This window comes from Heloderma suspectum, chromosome 5, assembly GCF_057233095.1.
Source record: "Heloderma suspectum isolate Gila_16-S chromosome 5, 16-S_ref, whole genome shotgun sequence".
Classification (NCBI taxonomy): domain Eukaryota; kingdom Metazoa; phylum Chordata; class Lepidosauria; order Squamata; family Helodermatidae; genus Heloderma; species Heloderma suspectum.
Genome location: NC_139462.1, coordinates 129,757,204 through 129,782,375, shown reverse-complemented (window position 1 = coordinate 129,782,375; position 25,172 = coordinate 129,757,204). Strand labels below are relative to the sequence as shown.

Below are 25,172 nucleotides of genomic sequence, written 5' to 3'. Positions count from 1 at the left end.
CTGGCCAATAATAATTTAAGCTAATAACAAAAGTAGAAAAGAAAAGCAAATATGGAAGACAAAAAGGAGCTAAGCAAGTCAAAGCACTGCAGAAGCTAAAGGAACCAAGTGCTGACACTCTGGGTAGAATCCAATGCCGCCCGTCAGCAGGTGGCCCAGGCATGCTGGCAGCGGCATGTGCACGGCCCCTACCACTGGTGGCCACAATTTAGCACTTCCAGGGAAAAGTGCAATGATGAGCAGAAATGCTCGTTTCTGGAGGGGTGCAACCTGCTCCTTCCGGAAATGAGCATTTCTGCTTGTTTTGGCACGTCCCCCTGGAAGTGCTACGTTGCGGCCGCCAGTGGCAGGGGCTGCACGCACAGGGCTGGGCACCCACGCACCGTTGCTGGCATGTCTGGGCTGCCCGCACACGGGCAGCATTGGATTCTACCCCCAGATCAGAATTTGAAAAGAATGGGGAAAGAGAAGCACTACCCCAGCAGACCTTGTCTCCATGTATCCATTGTGTCCCGCTCCTCATGCACTATTTCAGAAGTTTCATGCTGCTGCAAGCCATTCCTGTTGTGCCCCCCCAATCTCTCACACTCACACCACTACCACCTACATTTGTGATTTATAGTCTAATCAAGAAGCAGAGGTATCTGCATCTAAATTTACTGGCGTATTGGATAAATAACTCCCTATGACCTCTCATTCCAGCTACAAAATTCTACATGCCTCATGGGGACTGAGCCTCAGTCTGGATATTTAAAATCCCCCAAGCAACCACTCACCCATTTGCTTTGCGTGAATTAGCACCTCCGTATGGGGGCTTTTGACATAGTCTCCAGCTTTCAAGCAGTATTAAAAATAGTATGGGCTGTGTCAATAGCCCCTATGTGGAGGTGCTCGTTCATAAGACTGGTGCCAACATGCAATTCCTGCCAGCCTATAAGCACAGCAGCAGCCCTGAACACTTCCTCAGTGCCCATATGGGAGTTCTGTGTATATTGTGCTCTCTAAACATCATCTGAAATGGTCATATTATGAAAACTGAATGTGCCTTTAGTTCCAAATTGTTTAGGCTCCTCTTGTCAGTCATTAATAACCACCTTTAAAAGCCACATGAAAAGCAAATCCCAATCGAAACACATTTACTTGGGACTAAGTGCCAATAAAATCAATACTTCCAAATAAGATGCTTAATCCTTAAGTGCCTCACTGAAATTCTGGACAGAATTATATATGTGATCTCAGCCATATCAATAGAATCCGTGCATGTGTCTGCATCAACTGTATGTCAGACTGTGGTTATAGGAAAGTTAGCAAACCTGTTATTGTGGGCTCCATTTGCTGACACTCTGGGTTGTTCTTTCAGGAGCGACCAATGACTAATCCCATTATTACACAGTGTGAAAGAGCAAACATATTTCCTGATGTAGAAATAAATTAATGCTTCCTTCTTTTATTCATGAGCCTGCAATTAAGTAGAGGCCAAGGATGACTACATAGATTCATCATTGCCCCAACTCGAGATGTCAAAAGAAACTATTGTTTTCTGCAACTCAAACTAAAGTCCTTTTCCTTTTTTAAAAAAAATAAGGCTCTGCCTTCATCTTCAAACTAAAGTTCATGGTGAAAATCAAGTTAGCTTAATATGCAGCTTTTTGCACTTAGTCAACAAAGTAAAAACCCTGCATGTGTGGATCATAGCTCCTCCTCCACATAAAAGAAAACCATGTTAATAGTTGCTTAAGTAAAGTTCTTAGGAAGCCATCTTCTAAAATACAGCAGTAGTAGCTTTGTCCACATCATCTCTTGAAATTTGACCAACTTTGGCCAAAGACAAGCCAAAAAAAGAAAGCCTGTCTCACTGCCCATTTTAAATTCACCCTAATCATGACTGTGTGGAATACAGGTCAGTAACCAGAAGCTCCTGGGCCACAACCAGCCCCCAAGAGATATTAGCTGACCCTCCAATTGGTAGCCTAAAGGCAAAGGCATCTGAAGAAAGGGCCACAGGTGAAAACAAGACTTGTTAAGGGCTAACAAGCAACTCTAGGAACTAGGGGTTGAGATGCTGTCCCACCACCCCTTACTCACTTCTCAAAGAGTCCCTCCAGGAAAGCTACTTGAGATCTGGAGTGTAGAATTTATCAGAAGATACTAAGACTTGTGAATCATATCCTGGCAAATTAATATTACAAGATTTGCCATGTCTATTTCTTAGCATTTCTTTCTTCTGTTTGCAGTGGGGGAGCAGGGAGGGAATATAGCCTTCTCTTGCTACTAAATATGACAGACAAAAGTTCCTGACCTTTCCATAGTGTCAGCAGGAAGGCGGGGGGGGGGGGAGCATACTACAGCTCCCTCAACACCCTCTGTAACAGACCATGGCCCTCTGAAGGAGGCATAGTTCAGTAAGGAATCCTAAGGGAAGCTAGAGCTACGCTGAACAATATGCCACTCTGAGAGCACCACGAGAAAGAGGTGGTGGTTGTTTTTTAAAAAGAAGAAAGAGTGAAAGATGCTGTGTCTCCATTTGCAGAAAAGAACATCAGGGAATGAACCTGGTCACACCAGATGGGAGAGAAGTGACTTCCCAAGGTATTCTGAATCTCTTAGTATTTACAACATGTCCCATGCCTAGAAGCAAATTCAGGGCAAGGGGAGGCACTCCCAAGGGCTAAGAAGATGAGGGCAAAAGAGCACATACAAAGATACTGCAAGGCGGAAACGAAGGCAGGCACAGAGTGGTACTTATATGCAGGATTGCCATCATTTCCAAGGAGCTTTTAAGAGCAGCCTGAGACAGAGGGTTTTTAGCAGATGAAGCTTTCCTTGAGATAACAGGTCTTTTCGCCCACGGCCTACAAGATGTTTCAAAGCGTATATCTAACAAACGAACCCCAAAGGCAACAAGCAGGTGACTGAAAACTCACGTATGCTACAGGCACATTGGTAACAGAGCCGGGAGCACAGACGCCGTAGTAAACCCGGGCATGCTGCCCCGCGATGTGGGAAACAGCCCATCCCGGTGGGGAAAGCTTCACCTGCTGAATGCCTGCCTGTCGGGCTCCGGCTAACGGCACAGGGGCAGGCCTAGTGAAAGAAGACCGGGTAGCAGCCCTCTTTACGGGGGACAAGCGGGGGCACATACTCTCGCTCTGGAGGATCTCGCGGCGCAGTCCCGCCACGTACTGGATCAGCTCCTCTAGGCTCCGCTCGCATAGCTGCCCGTAGCCCGAAAACTTCTGCAGCACCTTCTCCAGCTCGCGCTCCACCGTCACGCATTGGTCCATCGTGTCTTCCCCCGGCGTCTGCCCGCCGACCGACCGACGAGACCCTACGGAGAGACCAGATAACGCTCGGCGGAGGACCCGTGCGAAGGGGACGGAAGGAGGGAAGGTTGGCTGGTTGTTGTTTTTGCAGGCAGCGCGAAGGACACGCGGGGTCCTTTTTGGCGGAAGGTTGGAGCTGCGTCACAGGCAGTGCTGGAAACAGCTTAGAGGTTTTCAAGGGGCGGATGGGTTGTATGCATAGAAATAGGAAACAAGTAGAGTAACTCACGTCACTGCCAGGGTATAAAACTTGCTGGTTCCTTTAAGCCCTATTTTTTTCTTTCCTCCCCAATGAGGAAGTGACGACTGCTCATGGAAATAAACTGAGAAATTCCGAATTTTAGTATAACTGTGGTTGGGTATCAGCATGCCTCCCCGCAAACGCACACTCTTACACACAGAGAGATACAGTAATTCATGCTCTTTTTAACTTAGGTCTTACTTGGTGCTGTTTTTGTGAGTTTTAAAACGCCTAAAGATAGTTTTCTCAACTGTTCTCTATGGACACCTGTCAGTTTTGAACTGAGATCAGAAAAGGTGACATAAGGAACTCGGAAGTAGAGACGCCTGTGTCAGTTTAAAGACTGAAAGAGAGCAATGCTATGCACGTTTAGGCAGAAAAAAAAAGTCCTACAATTCCCAGCATTCCCCAGCCAGTATTGCTGGCTGGGAGATGCTGGGAATTGTAGGACTTTTTTTTCTGCCTAAACGTGCATAGGATTGTGCCCTAAGTCTATTGTTTTACGTATTATAAGTACCGAGGTGCATTTGAGTCAGGCAACACCTTTGACATCTAAGATTGATCTCTCCCAAGAAACCTCCTTAGTTGGGGCTTCTGAGTAAACGGTTGCTCAGTTCTCACTAAATACAGTTTGAATCGAGGTATTTGATAGGCGCGGGGAAGGTGGCTTGTCCAGAGTAGCGAGTTTGTTTATTATGAGTAAACAGAGCGGAAAAGCGGAAGCGACTCCTTGGGGGTCTTCCTACCATGGCATCAACTTCCGTCGCGTGTTAGGTGACGACAGACCATACCGTGGGGTTGTTTTTGTTTGTTTATCTATTTGGACGCTGGGTGTTAACGCTACTGGGCTACGTCACGAGTCTTACGTACTAGAGTCGCGGCCCTAAATTGTCCCGAGTTGTGATTTCCTGCTTCGTTGTTGTTGGGATTTTAATTTTTCTTTACACAGCCTAAACCTATGAAGTATGCATCCCTTTTGAAGATCTTTTTATCCCCCTCCTTGTTATACTTTTCCCCAATTTAACCAATGCTAAATCTCTCTTTTATCATAATATTGTTATCCCCTTTTGGTGGGACACACTTTGCGAATAGTGTCATGGTGCTTTTTACAGAATAAGCAAAAGAGAGCAGGCCCCACACCAAAAATTTACAATTTACATCTGACCAGTGCAAGATACAGTGGCTGAACTCAGAAGCAGGAATAACGAAGGTTGAAAGGATGCAAATTGCATTTCTAACCAAGAAAGAGAAGGAGGAATCTTGCACCTCAGTCTGAATCATTACTGCTTCTGAAATAGGTTTTGCAAGTGTTGCAGTAAACCAATTCAAAACAATGTGGAGTAACAGTAGAAAATCAAAGGCCAGCCAGCTTAAACACTCCTAACAATCCAGTCTGTGTTCACATCTTCCTCACCATCTGAACCCCATTATCAGATACTACTACATGCCTGCCAAAACAGCTTTGTCACATCCCAAATAGCCTTGTTATCTAAATCCCCACTTCATGACAGCACCCTTTTTGTGCTCCCTGCTTTGTTTGGGCTGACCAACTGAATATTCCATGCTGTGAGGGGGTTGATCCTGTCACTTTTAAGAGCACTGCATGGAAACATAAATTTAAATTATACCTTTCTATTATTCCTGCTAGAACTCATTCGCCTGTTACTTCCCATTCTCCCAATCAGAGATGGGAAGATGTTAGGTAACATGTTTGTGATTTAAGTTCAGTTGTTTGGTAAGCACAATTGCGTTCAACAGAAACTTCAATCACTGCTTGAAATTTGCATCTCTTGTACTAGCACCTTTCTGAGGGAAAAGCCCATAACTGTTGCTGTCTTTTTTGGAAATACCCTGCAAAAGGATTATGTTACTTGTTAAATCCTGTTGAGTCAAGAGTTAACAGCAACTATGTTCCTAGCTAATCCAGTTGAACTTTCATTGCCCAGAATCCAACCCAAGATCATGGGACTTTGTTAGAGAAGTACTCTTAGAGTGCAATCCTATGCATATTTTAAAAAAAGTCCTACAATTCCCAGCATGCCTCAGCCAGCAGGGCTGGAGGGAAGCTGGGAATTGTAGGACTTTTTTTTCTGTCTAAAGACGCATAGGATCGTGCCCTTACAGAAGTACCCTGGTAGCAAACTACTGCGTTTCTGAACCTAAGGCCTATTCTTGCAAACTGTTGGTGGCCCTTCATGGTTTTAAGTCCATGATCCTTTCGCATACCATGACATCCCAGTATACCGTGAAATTGTAGCATTTTAGATATTGATAATTTCAGATGTCACGGTAGCAAATGTATGCATCTGTAAATATTAATAATAGTAATAATACTTAGCATGTCTATAGTGTGTTAGTGTTCAAAAGACTTCGCAATGACTGTAAGGTAGGCTAGTATTGTTACCCCCATGTATATGGTGAAGCTGGGGCCTGAGAGAACAGTGATTTGCCTAAGCAACCCAGTAAGCTCACGGTACAGCAGAAATCTGGAGTTCTTACTTGGTTCACAGGGAAGTTTATTAGCCACTATAGTGCACTACAAAGTTGCGTGTGTGGAATATGATGCGGTTGTTGCGTGCTTTGTACATAGGTTCCTAGGAGAGTGGCGGGAACACACACCAGGCGTTGCTGTCCGCATGCCTTCTCCGCAAACATTACTTTAGCGTTCTCCTCAGGCGAATGCCTCAGATCGCTCCTCCTGGGCTCGCTCTCCTTGCCCGTTTCCTCATGAGAGCGAGTTACAGCTCCAGCCCTACGCACATTTACTAAGAAGCAGATGTCCCCGTCGAACTCCGCGGGGTTTCCTTCCGAGGAAGCCAGGCGTCGGGGTCGAGGCTGCAAAGCGGCGAGCGAATGCGGGGCCGGCTGCTCCCGCGCCCCGCTTCGCCTGGGGTTAGCGCCTGTTAGGGGAAGGGCGGGCGCAGAGGCGGCCCGTCTCCTCACCGTCGCCGGCGGCGGCAAAGCCGACCAGGCAGCTTTCGGGTCTGCGACGACCGCGCCGCCGTGATTCCTTCTCCACGGGCGGGCCGGCGCGCTGGGAAGGTAAGCAAGGGCCTTCTGCGAAGCGGCGCCCGCGTTCCCACGACGGAGGAAGGAGGGCGGGCCGGCCAGCCGGGGCTCCTCCGCTGCCAGGTCCCCGGGTCAGCCCCTCCCCTCGCTGCCGTCCACGGTTGTGGACGTCATTTGTTATGTCTCCTCCGGTTCGGGCTCTGCTCCGCCGCGGGAAGGCGACGGCGGCGGCGCCCGTAGAAGCCCGGCCACATCACCTTCGGTGGGCCCCGCGGGAGTAGGGCCGCCGCCAGCCCGGGAGCGGGTAAAAAGCGAGGCGCCTCAGCGTGCCAAGTCCGGCCGACTCCCCCCCCCCCCCCCGCAAGTGCCTCCGGTCCCAGTTACAGCACCACCGCCTCGCGCTTCCCTTTTGTGCGCGCGCCCCCAGCCCGCCCTGACATAATCTCCTGGTTGGGCTTCTAAGCACAAACGTCCCCCCCCTTCCCTCCCAGCAGGGCCACGTCAACCTCCCCCCCCGCCCCGAACCGGAGTTCTCCCACTTGGTGCGCACCCCTTATCTGCCCCAGCCCCTCGGCTTTGGAGGCCGCGCCTCAGCCGCCTCTCCAGTATCGGTTTCTTCTAATGTGCCCCCCGCCCCCAGTTTTGTTTCTGCCACATCATCAGCTGGTCTGAACCGAGGGGTGCTTCCTTGGGCCCCAAGGCAGCATTCCCTGCCGTGTGTCCTCTTCACCGGGGCTGTTATCCTGCCCCCCCTCGTGCCTGAGAGAATTCTCTGTAAGCGAGAGAAACGAAGGAGAGAGACCCTGACCGTAGCAACAAAACCAGGTGTTGTTGCCATGAATGGCCAGCTCCCTTTATCGGGACATTTCTCTCCATCTCTTTTGTAGGATTGACTGACTCTCTCCAGAGAGTCAGAAACACACAGAGGAAAGATGTGGCTGAAGCTGTTTTTCTTGCTGCTTTATTTTTTGGTCCTGTTTATCCTGGCCAGGTTTTTTGAGGCCATTGTGTGGTATGAAACTGGCTTCTTTGCCACTCAGTTGGTGGACCCTGTGGCACTGAGTATCAAAAAGCTGAAGACTATTTTGGAGTGCCGGGGACTTGGTTATTCAGGGCTTCTGGAAAAGAAGGATGTCCGGGAGCTGGTTGAGAAATCAGGTAAGAAAAATATCCATGTACAAGTGTTGTACTATTCAGCATTGCTGCATCTCCCCTTCCCCATAGTTTTTTCCCTTTGTTAAGTATCTACAGTGGTGCCATCAGGGCAGGACTTTGGGGCAGAAGTCGAGGCTTCCACTGGCAAAATGAGCAGGAGAGCCCCCAAATGCAGCAAGATTGGTTTACCACAGTTTGAAGTAAGTGAAGTAATATTACCCTCTAAAGAGCTCCCCACCCTGTAAGACCATTAAATCCAGAGTCTAAAGTTGCCTAATTGTACTAGTGAGTATCTACAATCATTTTATTATGTGAATAAAGTTCTCAGTATTGAGAGTGACCTCAAGCTTGAAATGCTTGAAATGTTTATGGAGAATTGCTGAAATGTGGCCACCTTGGGTGCAGGGAAGCAGCAGGCTGGCAAGGAACGCATACTGCACAGCAGCACAGAGGAAAGAGAGAAATGTTGTCAATGTCAGTTATCAGGAAACATGACCTATGATCTGAAATGCATCAATAAGAATCATAAATTGAAATGTGACATGTGCTGCTTGGTGTGCACTGACAACTACTGTGACAAATCTTTACTACCTACGTTGTCAGAAAGTGTAACTAGCCTGCCTTTTTGTTAGGGTAAGTAGCAAGATTATTAGAATACTAATAGGCTGATTCTATGCATGTCTGCTTACCTGAGTGCACAAAAGATTGCAGCTTTACAGTGCGATCCTAAGCAAGTTTACTCAGAAGTAAGTCCCATTGAGCTCAATGAGGCTTATATTCCATAAGTGTGCTTATGATTGTAGCTTTGATACAGCACACTGTTCAGAAGACAAAGACTTGAAAGATGTTCTCTTAATTAAATGAATGTGATACTTCCATCATGACACAAGCCCTTGTAATGTATTTTAAGGAAGTAAAAATCATTTTAGATTGCTTGCAGGAGAGAGTTTGCCTGAATGTTAGCTTTTGTTTGCAGAGTAAGGTGTGTTGGAGGACTAGCTGTTTCAAAACAAACAGATTTTTTTTAAAAAACTCCTTCTAAACATACTTCTGGTCTGGCTATTTAGGTTTGTCATGCACCTATATTTTTTATTTATTTTATTTATTATTGCATTTATATCCCGCCTTTTTTCCTCTTGCAAGGAACCCAAGGCGGCTTACATTATCCTCCTCCTCTCCATTGTATCCTCACAACAACAACCCTGTGAGGTAGGTTGGGCTGAGAGTCTGTGACTGGCCCAAAGTCACCCAGTGAGCTTCCATGGCCGAGTGGGGACTAGAACCCGGATCTCCCAGTCTGTCACTCTCACCAGTACACTACACTGGCTCTCTACACTATACATGTAATAAAGAATACTAGTATGCTTTGGTTGCATAAATACTTTTATCCACCAGCCGTAATAAGTACAGTCAATGAAATCTAGGCAGGATGGAGTAATTGCTTTGTGTCCGTGGATGCACAACTTGATGTTAACCAGTGTGCATGTATATATAGATCCTCTGCCTTTGCAGATTAGCATCCCAGAGGAACTTCATCTCTGATCTGTAGATAGCACTGGCCCTCCCCACTCTTCCTCCAGAGCAGGAAGGTTTGGTAGGGCCTCCAAAGGCACTCTGTATTGTATACCATCCCTTCCCCCTCTCCAATTTGAGTTGTGTAAATAGCAACTGTGGGTCTCAGCTTCTGCCTGCCTACTGGAGTTTAGTCCTTGGCTTAGGAACACAGGAAGCTGCCTTATACTATATCAGACCATTGGTCCATCTAGCTCAGTATTGTCTACACTACCTGGTAGTGGCTCTTTAGTGTTTCAAACAAGGGTCTTTCCAAACCCTCCTTACAGGTTTGGAAACCAGCAGTTGAATCTTGGACCTTTTGTATGCAAAGCATGTGCTGTACCACAGAGCTACGGCTTCTGGGGTATGCCTTGTCCTTTAGTCCTAATTTCACATATACACCTTGCTTTATTGTAGACTCATACCCTTCTCATACTCACAAATATGCTGGTCTACACATCTGTAGCCAGTTCTCTATCTAAACAGATGTACCATATCACCATACATGTCTGATAGAAGTTAATCATGATGATGTAATTGTGTATGTGAGATACATTTATTTATTATGTTTCTACCTTGCTTTTTAGTCAAGGTTGATTCCCAGTTCAGACACACACAATCCGGTTGTGGGAGGATCCATTCAGTGGTCAGTCTATCTGACCCAGAAATGGGTCTTAGATGGCAGTGGATTTGGAAGCTAAAATAGTGGCAAGGCTGCATATACAAAAGATAATTCCAGTGATTGTCTAGGTGTATGCAGGAAAAATTAAGAAACAGGCAGGTGAAGTTGGCATATTTGAAGATAGCAGGTAATAACATATGAATGTATTTATATCCCACCTTTCTGTTTTACAAAAACTCAAGGCAGCTCCCAAAATACAGACAAAAAGAGCAGCAAAAGAGACGTTGGGCTTCTTCACATGGAGCTTTTATCCTGCTATTGAGATTGGTTACTCACAGAAGTTTGCAGGTCCTTTAGATGGTTGTTAACCTCCAGAGTATCTCCTGCACTAAATGACCTTTATTCCATTTTTTAAAAGATCAATGAGCTATCAAATTACAGAGCTTGAGTTCCACTTGAGTTCCCTCTGTGAGAAGAGCAAAACCCACAATTAGAGGAGCTAGGCCACAGCACCATCTAACGGCTGTGTACGACTCGGATAAGGGGCAATTGGGGGGGGAAGCACTTGTAAAGGGAGTCTGTCATGATCCTGCATTTAAAACGGAAGCAGAAAGCCCCTTTTTAAATGCGGGATTTTAGGCTGGTATAGAGATGCTCTTTGAAGTGATGCAGCACACAGAAAAGAAACAGCAGAAAAAGGTCTCTCCACAGTGCTCTGAGGCAAGGAGTGAAGAAGCTAAATGGGCTTCTTGAGGAAGAGAATTCCAGAGCCTAGGTGCAGTGGGAAAAAGGCCCCATTCCATGTACTAACCAGCCTTGACTCTGATGATGTGAAGATACAGTGCAGGGCCCACTGAAGACCTGAGAGAATGGGTAGGTTCATAAGGAAAGGAGCAGTACTAAAGATATCCTGGTTCTAGTATTTCTGTCCACATCCAGTTCCTGAAGAGAGAAAGCTGAGGGTCATCAGCATATTGAAGGCACTGTATTCAGAATCTCTGGATAATCTGCTTTAGTGATTTCACATAGACGTTTGGTAGCATGCAAGGTGAGATGCAGGTCTGTGGAACCTCACAAGGTAAAGCAGCAGTCTGCCAACATCACATTCTGGAACCTATCTCCAAGGACAGGGCTGGAAATGGCAGCAGCCCCGGATTACAAACCTAGAACAGGCTGAAATCACCTACCAACAGTACCTCCATCTTGTCTAGAGTGAGCTTCAATGTATTGGCCCACATCCAGTCTGTTATAGATGATAGGCATCAGTTTAGGATGTCCAGTGCTTCATCCGAGTCTGGTGAAGAGGAGTAGTGGAGGTTTGGGGTCTGCATTTATCCTAAATTCCCTCTCCCAGATCTTCTTATTCTTGCCCACTGCAAAGCACCAAAATGAGAGTATGATGCGCGTATATATATGCAAACTGTTATTAAGCAAAACTGACTATAAGAAACCCACTGGCCCATTGAGAAGGCTGTCATTCCAAATTCTCTCACTATTTATGGATTGCACAGGTGCCAACAATCGTATATAGAGAGAGAGAGCGCGAGAGAGATTCAATTACACCACATTCCAGTGTTTAATTCAGTTCACATACATTACCTCAGCAATTATTACTAACAGCCCCATGAGGTAGGCTAGTATTATCCCCATATTAGGGGGAGGGGTGGCACTAAGGCTGAGAGAATGGTGATCTAAGGCCATCCAGTGAGTTTGTAGTAGCACAGCTACTGTGCTATACCAGCTCTCAAGCTTTGGGATATCTTCTGAAATGTAGTGTAGAAAATAAAGCATGGTAACAAACATATTGCTGTATCTGGCATTCCTAAGAAATATTGAGTCTTTCACAGACAGAAGAATATTTATAGAAGAGTGATTTTAACCACATGCCTGTAAAACTTTGGATTGTTTTATTCATGTAAAGTTCTAATTATATGAAAACAAATGTCTTATCAAACCCGTTAAAATACACCTTTTGGGGTGGATGTTTTAACTAATTATCTTTTCATTTACCTTTATTTCCATTATGGAACTAAAAGGTGTGTTAAATCAAAGTGAAAAAATACTAACCATCTCATTCACTGTTGAGTTTTCCATACCAACAAGATATCTATAGAGATTTTTGTGTACTTTTTGCTTAGCTCTTTAAAAAGTAACTTGCATTCTCTGCCAATACCCTGTCTGCTTTTGTGCCAGTGTTATTTTGACTAATGTGACCTTTAGAGTTTAGTGTAATTGGTGTTTCTTTGTCTCTTTATGCAGGAGACCTCATGGAGGGTGAACTTTATTCTGCTCTCAAGGAAGAGGAAGCCTCTGAATCTGTTTCTAGCACAAACTTCAGTGGTGAAATGCACTTTTATGAGCTGGTAGAAGATACAAAGGATGGCATCTGGCTAGTACAGGTATTAAATATGTTTTTTTTTTTAAGTAGAAATGGCCTCTGAGTCAGTTTGTATTTCAAACAGTGTGCTTGGTCAAAGAGGCAGTGTGTGAAATGCTTCAAGCACTTGGCTACGACACCTCAAAATCCTACATGAACATGATACGTAATTACATTGCACAACTAAAGCTGCAGCCCTAAACACATTTATTAGGAAGTCTATCTCTTTGGTACAGTGAGACTTGCTTCTAAGTAGACATACTTTTGATTGGGCTGCAAGTGTCATGGCTTCAGTCTGGAAAAGTGCAGTCTGTACTCCTCATCCAGTATCAATGAGATACCATTTTGTGGTTTCCACTAAGCTATTACATAGGGAGACTAACATCCTGATCCTGTTCACATGTACTTGGTGGTACATCCCACTGAATTCAGTGAGTTTCACTCTTGAGTAAATGTGTATAAGATTGCAGCCTTACTATGCAATCACACTAGCAATTCATTTAAGGTTCCCGTGGCCTTAAGTGTGGCCCCCATTGCCACCCTTGCACTGCTATTTAAAGGTGTTGTGGCAAAAAAATGGGCAATTTGTTGCCAAAATTTGATGGCAAACCCCCAATGACGCTCAGAAGTGCCAAATTTAGCTTGTTTTCAAGTTAAATGCAGTCCTTTTTAGTCTCTCAACATTTTGGTGGCAAACCACCAAATTTTTTTGATGCTGCAGGCAGAGCAGCAGCAGATGTGCGGCTCCCAGGGGGGTCCAGGGGCTGAAAATTGGCCCCCAGATCTCCATTAGTTGTGTTTTCTACCACAGTTCACTTGTGCTGTTTGCACCTTACTGTGTATCCTGTCTCAATTACACCTTTTTTCTGGAGAATTTTTCACAATCTGTTTCCTCTTTGAAGAGGTACGATGGGCGGTTTAGTACATTTTGGCTAGTGCAATTCCTGCTGCTGTGAGCATCTGCTCCTCCCTCGTTAATGGAGATGGCTGCTGTGCATGAGTGATCTTGTTGACCTCCAAGCTTGCTAGTGTGGGAGTGAAGGGGAAAGGGAGACGTGTGTTGCGGAATCCTTTCCCACCATCCTTGTTAATGGGTATTAGCATATGGCATTAGGTGCTGATTCCCACTTACCCTTTATTAGGGTGGCAGATAGATTGCACAAAAGCAGCAGTACCCAAAAGCATCCAGACAGCATATTTCACTCAGACACTTTGCAAAGATGTTTTTGCATATACCTTAAAAGAGTTAAAAAAAAAAATAAAAGAACTTAAGGCATGAACACTGAAGCACAGCTGAAGATCACACGGCAGTATTGAACAAAGACTTGATGCAAATGTTTACTAAAATAAAGTGCACACACGAGATGAAATGAGGTGAACTTGGATAGGAATAATGCAAACACACTTTCAGAGTCTGATGCACATCCAGTCACCTGCCTTCCATACCATATCAGCCTTTCACCTACACAGGATCTTCACCCTTCTCTACTTTAGATGGAGTCTATAAAAGAAGCAGCACAGCCACCATAGTCTGCCCCCTCCCCCCAAAACAATGTTGCTGCAGGATTCTGCTGCATCCTGTCATTCCTTCTATTAATGGAATGGCTTCTGGCTCTTATGCCTTTTCCTTCTTTGCGATGTAAGGATGTTATAGCAACAGGAGATGCAGATGCACCGTAAATACTCAAAATGGGATAGGAGGAAGGCATGCCTTTTCCAGGTTTTACTTCTCCTTGGCTTTGATGAAAATGAAATAAAAGGAGGCCCATTCAAAATATGGAGGAGGCCAGGATTTCCCTTTTTCTGCCGTGCTCTCCTTCAGTAATTTACATGCTGGTGAGGTACTATTTTGTAAAGGTTTGTTTCAGTTTTTTAATGTACTTTGCTTTGAAATGGTTTTGATTTACTCTGTTCTTGTGGGGATTTTTGTTCATTGTTTTACAAGCCAAATTTTCCTGCTGTGTTCCCTTCTGTGCCTCATTACTGTGAGAAAGATCTTCTCAGAAGCAGGCTGCTAGCAAAGTGTTGCCAAATGTAAAATAGTAAACGAACAGAATTTGGTATACTTTCCCTGATGTGTGAAGGTTTTTTGCTATTAAAATGCCTTTAGGATCTGCTTTTTCAAACTATCTCTAAAGTTGCTCTAGCATTGTATTATAACCCTTCTTTAGGAATGGTCATATAGCATAAATTTCTTTACCTATATCAATCTCTTAATTATATATAGTAAATATAAACTTAGATTACATGATCTAGTTACATTGAATGTCAGTGGTAATTCTCAGTTATAGATGTACCAGGAAGTACTATATAAAAGGAAGCGTTTTCTAACTTAGCTTGCAAATGCAGCACAATTAGTTGCTTGCTTTCTGACTAAGGCGTATATATGTCTCAACAACCTCATCACTAATGCTAGGTGCACAAAATCACAGCCTTTTGCTATGCGATAATTAATCTTGAGTAACCAATCCAATAGGAGCTAGATGTATGTAGAAGCAAGCTTCTATACATGTGTCCCTAGCTGGATGAGGAACCACAAACAGCAGCCACACATTTGGTTCTTTTCTCTGAGGAGAGATGTCACCATACCTATCAGCTGTTCAGGAAGGGAATGGGTGGATTTGGTCCACCTATCCCCAACAACTGATCAAATTACTGCTTTTTAAAGCTAGTTTTGCACATCGGCTGCTGCTGATTAGGGCCTCTTTGTAGATGAAGAGACCTGTATGTCTACCCTTCTTAAACTCACATTGGCCAGCAGTGATTGCCTCAGTCTTGCCCAAGATAACGTGTTTAAAATAAAATCGCAGACAGGAGCCGTTTTCACATGGCCAAACAATGCTGAAAAAATGGAAAGGTGAGGGGACGCCAAGGTCGCACTAGAGACTGTGTACTTAACCTCCACATTCTCATTAGCTATTCTGAACTTGTGCCCCTCCCCTGCACTCAGTATTCCTTGTTTGGTCACATGACAAGGCTTGTTTTTCTATAGATGGTACCTAGAGTGATGTATACAGATAATCAAATGTTAAAACATTAAAATTAATATAAAAGCGATTTAAACACTGCATAACAAATAATCAGAGCCAAAAACCAGATTGTCTGTTGTCCTCTTAACAGCCATGTGTGTTTTTTCCTATTCTGGAGGGATATGTTTGTGGCTTCCTTGAATGTTGCAGTTTCTGGATATCTTGTTGGTTTCTTTTTATTCTAGTTAATATTTTTCATTTCTGTTTGGGCATCTTCAGGTAGCAAAAGTGATAATTCATCCAGGAAAACACTTTGCAAAGTGGGAACATTTCACTCTGCATCAAATGGGAGATCTAAAATGTAGGCTTAAAATCATTAGTCAACCAGTTAGCGTTTAGTCATGTGAAACATTCCTAAAATAATCAGAGTATATGGAAACTACAGGGCACAGTGAGTCATGTATGATCAATCATGCATTTAAAATGGCCTGTCAGGCAAAGCAAACTCCTGCCTCTCCTCCTCTCCACTCATGCTTTTATCAATCCTCATTCCAAAGTGGCTCATCATCCTTACAGACATTAATGTTATACTAAAGAGCAGTTGCAGCACAAGCTGCGGTTTAGGGTTATATCCACAAGCTGCAGCAAGCCTTGGGCTCTCACACTCCTCCCTCATCCCTGGCGCACACACCAGAGGAGGGGATCAGCAGTGGCCACTTCTGGTTTTAAACCAGGAGTGGGAATCTTTTTTCCACTGAGGACCACCGAGATAATGTTTTGGGGACCACATTCCGGCAGCATGCTGGGCCAGGGCCACCTGACACCCCCTTTCCTTGTCTCTTTTTTTCTTAAGAATCTCTGGAGAGTGTGTGGAGTGCTGCTGATGTTGAGAGAGAGATTTTATCTTAAGATCATCACCACCCTTCTCTCTCTCTCTCTCTCTGCGTGCACATGCGCGCACACACACACACACACACACAACCGCCCCACCTTCTTTCTTATATATACATATATCATTCTCTCTCTCACACACACACACTCATACACGGACACTTATCCATCCCCATTCCTTATTCAAGCTGCCAGATCTGTTCTTCCACCAGCAGCTTACTTGGCTTCTGTACTGGACAGGAAGGAAGCAAAACCTCTTTTTCTCCATCCAGCATGGAAGCCAAGCAGTTCTCCTGAACAAGGACAGCACAATCTCTCCCTGCTCTGGCAGTTTGCTTGGGCTCCAGCAGAAAGGCCAGGGGGCAGTGCTGGGCAAGAGAGGCTGCAGGCTGGACAGGAACCTGCCACAGCCGGGAGGTTGCCAGGGTTCAGAATCCCAAAGTTCTCATGTGCCGCCCAGGTTTCTATTGGGCACAGAGACCTAATCGTGCAGCTATGTGAACCCTGGCCACAGTCCTTAGTTCCACAGTAATTGCAGTTCAAGGAAAGTGTGCGCACGCTCTCTCTCTCACACACGTGTACACACACACACACACACACACATTTTAAACTTATAACTTTCAAAATTATACTCTGATAGCATTGGTAATAAATATTATTACAGTGAAAATAAATTGGTTTGATTTTTTGCAAATGTGATCTTAATCATATGCAACTTAGTAACTTTTTAGTTGAAAAGTGGGATAGAAGTACAAAAATAAATATAAGTATCTTCTTGGGTTTTATGGTGAAGCAAGGCCAAAAAAGGCCATAATACCAATATATAAATATCAACTGCAATGTGTGCCAAGTCTTTAAATATGTAGGTGCTCAAACAAGTTTTAAAAACTTGATTTTGAACAACAGGTCATAGCAAATGATAGGAGCCCTCTAATGGGAAAAGTCCATTGGGAGAAAATGGTGAAGAAAGTATCAAGGTTTGGCATACGTACAGGCACTTTTAACTGCTCCAATGATCCCAGGTATGTTCTTTAAGATGGTATAGAGAGTTTTAAATAAGCTTTATAGCATGGTACCAGCTGTAATTTTAACCATTTTGTGAAATTCATGTTGAAAGGCATTATAGAAATATTGTAAATAAAGAAATAATCACTATCATGAAAGATCACTGCACATTTCTGCCTTCACTGAGACCTGTTTTGCACATTAGCCAGAAATGGCAGTAAATAATACATGAACAGCTCACATGTTCTCTTTCCATGCTTCTAGGCCTCATGGGAATGGGGGAGTTATAGATATGTCTGAATTCATGTACTGTACTTCCATTGGAACAGAGCAGCCCTTATTATAAGTTCATAGGCCACTGCAATGAACTCTGATTTTATTAGACATGACAGGTTCAGGCCCATCTTTCAAATAAGGATCTGGCCCAATATATAGTGTGTGGGGGTTGATTGATTGATTGCATTTATACCCCGCCTTTTTTTCCTCTTGCAAGGAACCCAAGGCGGCTTACATTATCCTCCTCCTCTCCATTTTATCCTCACAACAACAACCCTGTGAGGTGGGTTGAGCTGAGAGTCTGTGACTGGCCCAAAGTCACCCAGTGAGCTTCCATGGCCGAGTGGGGACTAGAACCCGGATCTCCCAGCTCCTAGTCCAACACTCTTGCCACTACACCACACTGGCTCTCATTGCAGATCTTCAGAGCAAAAGAGGTACAGGAAGGGGTGCTGAGCCATTCTCCTGCCCACAGCTTATTGCCACACAGTCTTACCCCTAACATTACACTTCCCTGAGATGGGCTGTGATACTAGAAGTAGCCCAGCTGGAAGAAAAGTTATTGGAGGAAGGGGCTGTGGAGAGCCAAGCAAAAGGCCATGCACACACCTGTTTTTCTCTTAAAATTTGGCCTAACTCCTATGTTTTAAAGAGCTAAGTCTGTTGTTGTCATGTCTAATTTCAGGCAGGTTCTTATTTAAGTTAAGGATTGTGCTGAAATTTGTAATTACCTGCTTTGGAATATGAATTTCTCCAGTTTTTAAGCTTCCTCTGCATTTCTCTAAGAAACTCATCTCTGGCTCAGGATGTTAATGGAGCTACTGAGCATGTGCAAGTCAGCAACGTGTGACAGATTTGTCCTTGCCTAGGGATATTATGATATGGGATTTCTGTATTTAGCTTGATCATGGATCAGCAGGTAACATATCCCATGCTATATTCCAGGGACAAAGTGTCAAAGTGACCTTTCTGAGCTGGGAGCAAAATGGAGCAGAGAAGTCAAGGAGGACTAGTGCCATTGTCCTCTCAAGGACATATGTTGCATCTTGCGAGAACCGATGTTCTGAAGTCTCTGTATTTTGCCTGTCATATTTAAATGATTTCTCTTTGTGCTGCTTATGTGATTTTTTTTTTTTTTACAAAGAACGCAAATGACAGAACTTTGAGCAGCACATTTTAATCCTGAATTATTATTTTTCCCAAAAATTCCCAGCTATAATTTGCACTTTGCAGTAATTTCCTTCATCTCCTGTTACTACTGCTAAGGACATTTTCTTAAGTTCCCCAAAAAGACAACATCTTCTCTTTCGCAGGCTTACTATTTTAAATTTGAAGAGTTTCTTAGTTCTATCTACTGCTTACAATATTTCATGTCATTTGCATCATAAGCAAGGCATGTGGACAATAGCCAAGTAAGCAGTTATCCTTTTTCCAACTTTCTTATCTGATGCACATTTTCCTGACTTTAGGTGGGAAAACTTGCTTTTCCTGTGTTTAGCTGGGATAATAGTACTAGCTTGCTTCTCTTATGTCAGCAAGCTTACAGGTCAGTGAAATGTTCAGTAAAAAGTCACAGCATGTTAACCTGAATGCTTTTGTTAGAATCGAGCTGATTCACACTTAATAGAGGAATATATCTTAATATTCCGTTTGCTTCTTTATGAAATCGTAGCATAGGAGAGTTACGGTTTATGAGGAAAATGTGGAAGACTAATAACTGTTTATTTTGGATAAATATCTGCAAGGTAGCCTATTATCCAAGGTGGTGCAGGAGTCTTACAAGATTGAAAGGCTTTTGAGGCAAATATTTGTCACAAAGATGCCCTGGGATGTGGTGTTTTTCAGGGCACCCGAGTACTCTGTAGGGATATTGGTGCCTTGGAAAACATGTCCCTGGGATACTATTATTTCAGGGTTCCAGTCACCAGGAAGAGGGGCCAGATAGGTCTCCCAGTCACTGCTGCTGCTGGGTAATTGTGGAATGCTCTTGGGGGCAGCAGCGTAGGGTTCACAGACTGGCAGGGCAGGGGGAGAAATTCCTGCTGTTGTGCTCCTGATGATATCAGTGGGAGCATGGTGGTATTTCCACATTTTGGAATGGACCTGGGGGGAAAAGGGGAGGTGATTTTACAATACGTTGGAAAATGGCTCGTATTATTCAAGCCTATTCTGAAGAAATCTGAATGGAGTTCACCTATTGCTAATTTCAGTAGGGCTTAAGATACAATTTTAAACAATTCGTACTTGAGAGTAAATGCTACTTCAGCATTGCTCATAGTCCACGCTTCCCACATTCTGCCACCTCCTCTACTCCGTTGTTCCACTTTCTCTGAAGCATTGTCCACTCTTGTCTTTTCTGTAGTCTCTGCCTGTTCCTCAGGGCTTCTTCACACGGGGCTTTTATCCTGCGATCCAGATTGCTTACTCACAGAAGTTTGCAGGTCCTTTACATGACGTCGTCACCTTCCAGGGCCTGTCTCATGCTTTTTGACCATTTCCACTACTTTGTTTGCAAATAAATAATAAACGGGGATAATGAGCTATAAAATAATTGGTGGTTTGAATCAATTTGAATCTAAGTATGTAATGACGGAGTTGTACTATAACAGCAACACCATCTAGTGGCTGTATAATGAAACATATAGAACTTGTAGATAAAGGCAATCCCTGGAAAAAAAGAGGAAGTGTGTGTGAAGGAGCTGATCTTAATCCCGCAAAGGATCTAAAAGCAGAAGCCCTGGTGAACTATATACTGCTTTCATCCCCAGCCCTGGATCACTCCATCAGTTTGATAACTCTTCACAGACTAGTAGGGCAGTGGGAGAACTGAATACCTCTGAAGGGGGTCAAAATAGTTGGCAGATTTTGTCCTGTATACATTCCTCCTCTTCTTCCACCTACCTGGCCAAATGACATGACCACACCTCTCTGATCCACATCAGAAATCCCTAGTGCTGCTGTCCTTTGTTTTGTTGCCCTCCACTGCCCCCCAGCTGCATTCTTAAGTGCTAAAATTGAGCCTTTCTTCCTCTGTCTCTTGCTCTCCCCCCTCCCCACTTCTTTCCAGCTCTTCCTCTTTCTACACCTCCCTCAATTCTTTTCTCCACCCCAGCTTGCATGATAAATTGGCTACCATGTTCTTGTCTAATCCCTCCAGTGTCCCCATCATCCTATCTTGTCCTGAATCCCCTGCCATTATCTTCACTGTTCACATTATCAACCTACCTTTCTCTCTCCTCATTCTGCACTGCATTTAAACGTGCCACTTTTCCTCTGTTCTCAAGGAACCACCTCTTAACCTATCTTCCCTCCCAATTACCTCCCCAGTTCCCTTCTATACTTCATCCCCAAATACCTGGAGCATGCTGCTTATTCCCACTGTCTCAACTTTGCTTCAAGTCTGTTCTTTACTCCTTAAGTACTCCATTAACTGCTCTCTCCAAAACCATGAACAATCTCCACACTGAGATACCCAAAGGTCTCTACTCAGTCCTCCTCCTTCTTGATCTCTATTACCTTGAATACAGTTGATCACTCACTCTTGCTTGATTCCCTTTTGCTCTGGGTCGCTGATTCTATCCTTAGTTGGTTCTCTCCTTTTTTGCTGCCACACCACTGGATTTTGATGGCAAACACAGCTTGTTTCTAACAGTTAAAAGAAACATCAGGAAAATCACCTATTTTTGTCTGCTGCACCACCAAATTTCAGCAGCAAATTTGGCAGTGGGGGCTGCAAAAACCCAGGGAGGGGGGCTCCTGCGATTGATGTGTTGCATGTTGCCCATCTCTGATCTATATATTGATGACATCCAGCTCTACCTTTTTATCCCAGAGATTTTTTCTTCCATCCAATCCTGCATCTCCAGGTGCCTCTCTGATTAGATGCTTTGTTGTTGCCTGAAGCTCAATGTGAGCAAGACCAAACTTTTCCTTTTTATACATCCATTGTTTCCTTACAACTGACATTGCCACCCTGTTGAACAGGCATGTAGCCTTGGATTTCTCTTTGAGTCCTTTTTCTTTGTCCCCATTTTCAATCCATTGCCTAATAATGTTACTTCTCCCTTTACAACATTACAAAAAATGGTCCATCCCCTCTGCCACTTTGGTAGAAGCTCTCTTCTGCATTTTAGTCATCTAGAATGTGGACTAGTGCCTAGTTTCGCTCTCCCTGGTAGAATAGACAGAATGTTCCACAGTTGTTTCCCTCAGGATTTGCTTATTCTGAAGTAGGGCTGAGCCTGAAAGGAATCTTCTTTTCAGTTCTAGGGCTTCACTTGTGAACGTGTGACATAGTAAAAAAAGAATTTTGCGTCTTAAGAATATAACGTTTTAGAGATTAGCCATTTGCTAAACTGCTGTGGCACCAGGGATGTTAGGAGTGGTTTGTTAGAGCTGGAGAGTGCCAGAAGTACTTACAGGACCAACAGTCCTAACAATAACTCCTTCCTATTCTGTATGTGCAGATTCCATTCTCTCACCAAAGCTGTTAGGGGATTGTGAGGAGCACAACGGAATTTTTCAGAGGGGTGCATTCCAAATCCTATTGAAATTATTAGTAGTTTACTTAGAACTGTAAGGTTATAACCAACATTTCAATATATATTAGAAAAATTGGACTTGTAGGTGATCTCTAAAACTGAGGGAGGATTGTATTTTAGGGGCAGGCTGATGCTTCCCTGATAACAGTAGGGAGCATGACAGGATTTTGGCTACTTCTGCAGATACTGCAGACAAAATGGTTCTAACTTTATGTTCAGAAGGGTAAACAGTTGCATATATAAACTTCTGTGGATTCTGGAATACTTAAGTTCAGTGAGACAAATGATAACTGAAGACTATTTATTTTAAAACACTGATTTAACTTAATGTTTTATTTGTAGATACTGCAGGAGAAGAGGTTGGGTAAGGTCCACATTAATTATGTCAGTTCCACAAACTAGTACATCCAAAGGGAAAGTGATGCTCAAAGAATATGGTGGACGAAAAATTGAGACGGAGCTTATTTTCAAATGGATAACAGCCCATGCAGCTTCTCGGATCAAAACAATCTTCAAGTCAGAACACTTGAAAGAAGAATGGAATAAAAGTTATCAGTATAGAGTGAAAATATACCTGTTTGCTAAATTAGACCAGCCTCCTGCTTTTTTCTCTGCACTAAGTGTAAAGTTTACTGGCAGAGTTGAGTTTATTTTTGTGAATGTAGAAAACTGGGACAACAAGAGTCACATAGCAGAGATGGGCATATATAAGATGCCATCCTACATACTTAGAACTCCTGAAGGAACTTACAGGTATGGGAAAAACACTGGTGAATTTATTTCCCTACGTGCCATGGACTCCTTCTTGCGTTCCTTACAACCTGAAGTTAACGATTTATTCGTTTTAAGTCTAGTCTTAGTTAACTTAATGGCTTGGATGGACCTATTTATCACTCAAGGTGCTACTATAAAGCGCTTTGTTGTTCTTATAAGCACTTTAGGGACATACAATTCTCTCTTAATTATTTCTTGGCTACCAGTCTTGGGTTTTTTGCAATTACCTTATTTAGACAGTTTCTATGAATATAGTTTAAAATTGTTCCGATATTCTAATACAACCACCCTGGCTTCGTGGGTAAGAGCTGACTGGATGTTCTACTCTTCACACCCTGCCTTGTTTCTCAGCACATATCTGGGTCACGGCTTATTAATAGATTATTTTGAGAAAAAAAGACGGCACAATAACAACAGTGAAGAAGTAAATGCCAATAACCTAGAGTGGCTATCAAGTCTTTGGGACTGGTATACTAGCTATCTATTCCACCCAATTACTTCATTTCAGCACTTTCCCTTTGAGTCTGATTGGGATGAAGACCCAGATCTGTTTCTGGAGCGCTTAGCTTTCCCTGATTTGTGGCTTCACCCTCTGATACCAACTGATTACATAAAAAACTTACCTATGTGGCGATTTAAATGTCTTGGTGAGCATTCTGAAGAGGAAATGATGGAAATCTCTCAAAGTGAAAGTGACTCAGATAGTGAAAGCAAAGATCACCCAAGCAGTGGCAAAGAGGTATCTGAAGATGAGCAGAGCACCCATCAGAATCCATGTGAAGGAGAACGTTGGTGCAATGCCGAGACCTGTTCATGTGCCAAAGCCAGGTCATATGGATCGTACAGTGCTACGGAAGACATGGAGCCTGATTGGTTAGCTTGGCCTGCTGGAATGTTGCACTGTACAGAATGTGTTGTGTGTCTAGAGAATTTCAAAAATGGATGCCTCTTAATGGGCTTACCATGTGGCCATGTCTTTCACCAGAATTGCATTGTGATGTGGCTAGTTGGGGGGCGACATTGCTGCCCAGTTTGTAGGTGGGCCTCTTACAAGAAAAAGAAGCCATATACATATCATCAGCTTTTGTCAAACAGTCCGTCGTAGTTGTGTGCAAATAATGTCCTTTGTAATCTTCCTACATATTTACTGCTTGCCATTTAAATGTTAGTCACAAACAGACCGTGTGGTTTGAAGTTTTAGTTTAAATGTTAGTGCAGTGAAGTAAAATAAACATGATGCTAACGTTGATGACAGAATCATTTGGTTGCCTTGTACATTGAAATAATGAATACATATTGTACAATTACATCTTTCTTTCCTTTACAATATTTGGAAGTTTAAAAGTTAACATTTGTTTTTGGTTTGCTTTTTTGCAAGCACAAAAATCAAACATTTGTCAACGAAAGTACATTTCAGCAAATGTTTAACAGGATAGGATATGGGGGGAAATGGAAATTTTAACAAAAATAATTGTTTTATTTAAATGTTTCTTCTTTTAGAGTTTGTTTAGCACACCTTTGTTGAATAATGTATGGTCTGTGAGAATACATTTAAAAACAAATCCATGAAAATAAATTATTTTAAAAGAAACTGAACCATTTGTCATGCTAATCATTCTAATATTTTTGTGCCTGTGCTTCTCTCTTGTCTCCCTTTCAAAAAAAATTCTATTTAATACATTTATGTCCTATCCTTGCTCCAAGAAATTTGGAACATCTTAAGATTTCTCAGGAAAAATCAGCCCATGTACTAGCCTCTTTCCCTTATGTCACTCTTAAAATGCTGTGTTATATTGATGGTGCTTTATTAATATGAAATAAATATGAAGCTTCATCAACCACTTTATTTCAATTTAAACATTTCTATCCTGACTAATTAGTCAGCTGGGCTCTTAGAGTGACTTACAAAGACCATCAATACAATAAACAGCTTTTAAAAGGACAATTTTTAAAAACAATATCTAAAAACATTCAGATAACCACATCAAACAGAGCAAAAGGCAATCAGATCTGAAGTGCTCCATGTTAAAGGCCCTCAAAAATGAAAAGACCTTCAGTAACATTCTGAAAATGGGAATACGCTTTTAAATAGGAGTTGCATGCCTGAGCAACAATTTTTAATCTGTTTAATACTTGCAACTAGTGTCAAAATTGGCATATGGTTCATCAGCTAATGATGGGACCTATCTTGGAAGAGTTACTGCAGTTGATAGAAAATATAGCCGCTACATAACTGACTGGGATAGAGGGAATACATCTCACCAATATATATCAAGAGTATATCTCTTGAATTTCTTGCTAAAATCTTCCCCATATGTCATGACTGCATGGCTGCCAAGTACCCCTTGTATTCCAAAGATAGTTTACAAGATTTGGTGTCCTCTGGGCTTTGGAAGAGTAAGGGGGGAATCCTATACATGTTTAGACAAAAAAAG

General features: G+C 43.2%; 2 protein-coding genes across 10 annotated transcripts in view; one reads left to right on the top strand and one right to left on the bottom strand.

Annotated features, from left to right (window-relative positions):
• Window positions 1-3,419, bottom strand: part of RMND5A (required for meiotic nuclear division 5 homolog A) — a 34,061-nt gene extending 30,642 nt beyond the window's left edge. The window contains exon 1 of one of the 4 annotated variants that reach the window (XM_084857446.1): window positions 3,143-3,419. In XM_084857446.1, the coding sequence (XP_084713572.1) occupies window positions 3,143-3,284 (142 nt within the window). In that variant the 5' untranslated portion in view covers window positions 3,285-3,419. Of the gene's footprint in view, window positions 1-2,924 lie in introns of all 4 variants that reach the window. The other 3 variants (XM_084857449.1, XM_084857448.1, XM_084857447.1) reach the window with 3 other exon arrangements.
• Window positions 3,420-6,287: 2,868 nt separating this feature from the next.
• Window positions 6,288-24,332, top strand: RNF103 (ring finger protein 103). 6 transcript variants are annotated; one of them, XM_084857443.1, is made up of 6 exons: window positions 6,383-6,606; window positions 7,461-7,731; window positions 12,164-12,303; window positions 17,048-17,163; window positions 18,892-18,968; window positions 22,306-24,331. In XM_084857443.1, the coding sequence occupies exons 2-6, from the start codon at window positions 7,506-7,508 to the stop codon at window positions 22,329-22,331; spliced, it is 585 nt and encodes a 194-aa protein (XP_084713569.1). In that variant the 5' UTR covers window positions 6,383-6,606; window positions 7,461-7,505; the 3' UTR covers window positions 22,332-24,331. The 6 variants fall into 6 exon arrangements, with proteins under 6 accessions (XP_084713565.1, XP_084713569.1, XP_084713568.1 ...); XM_084857442.1 differs by lacking the exon at window positions 6,383-6,606 and adding an exon at window positions 6,724-6,835; XM_084857441.1 differs by lacking the exon at window positions 6,383-6,606 and adding an exon at window positions 6,724-6,877.
• Window positions 24,333-25,172: the final 840 nt, after the last annotated feature.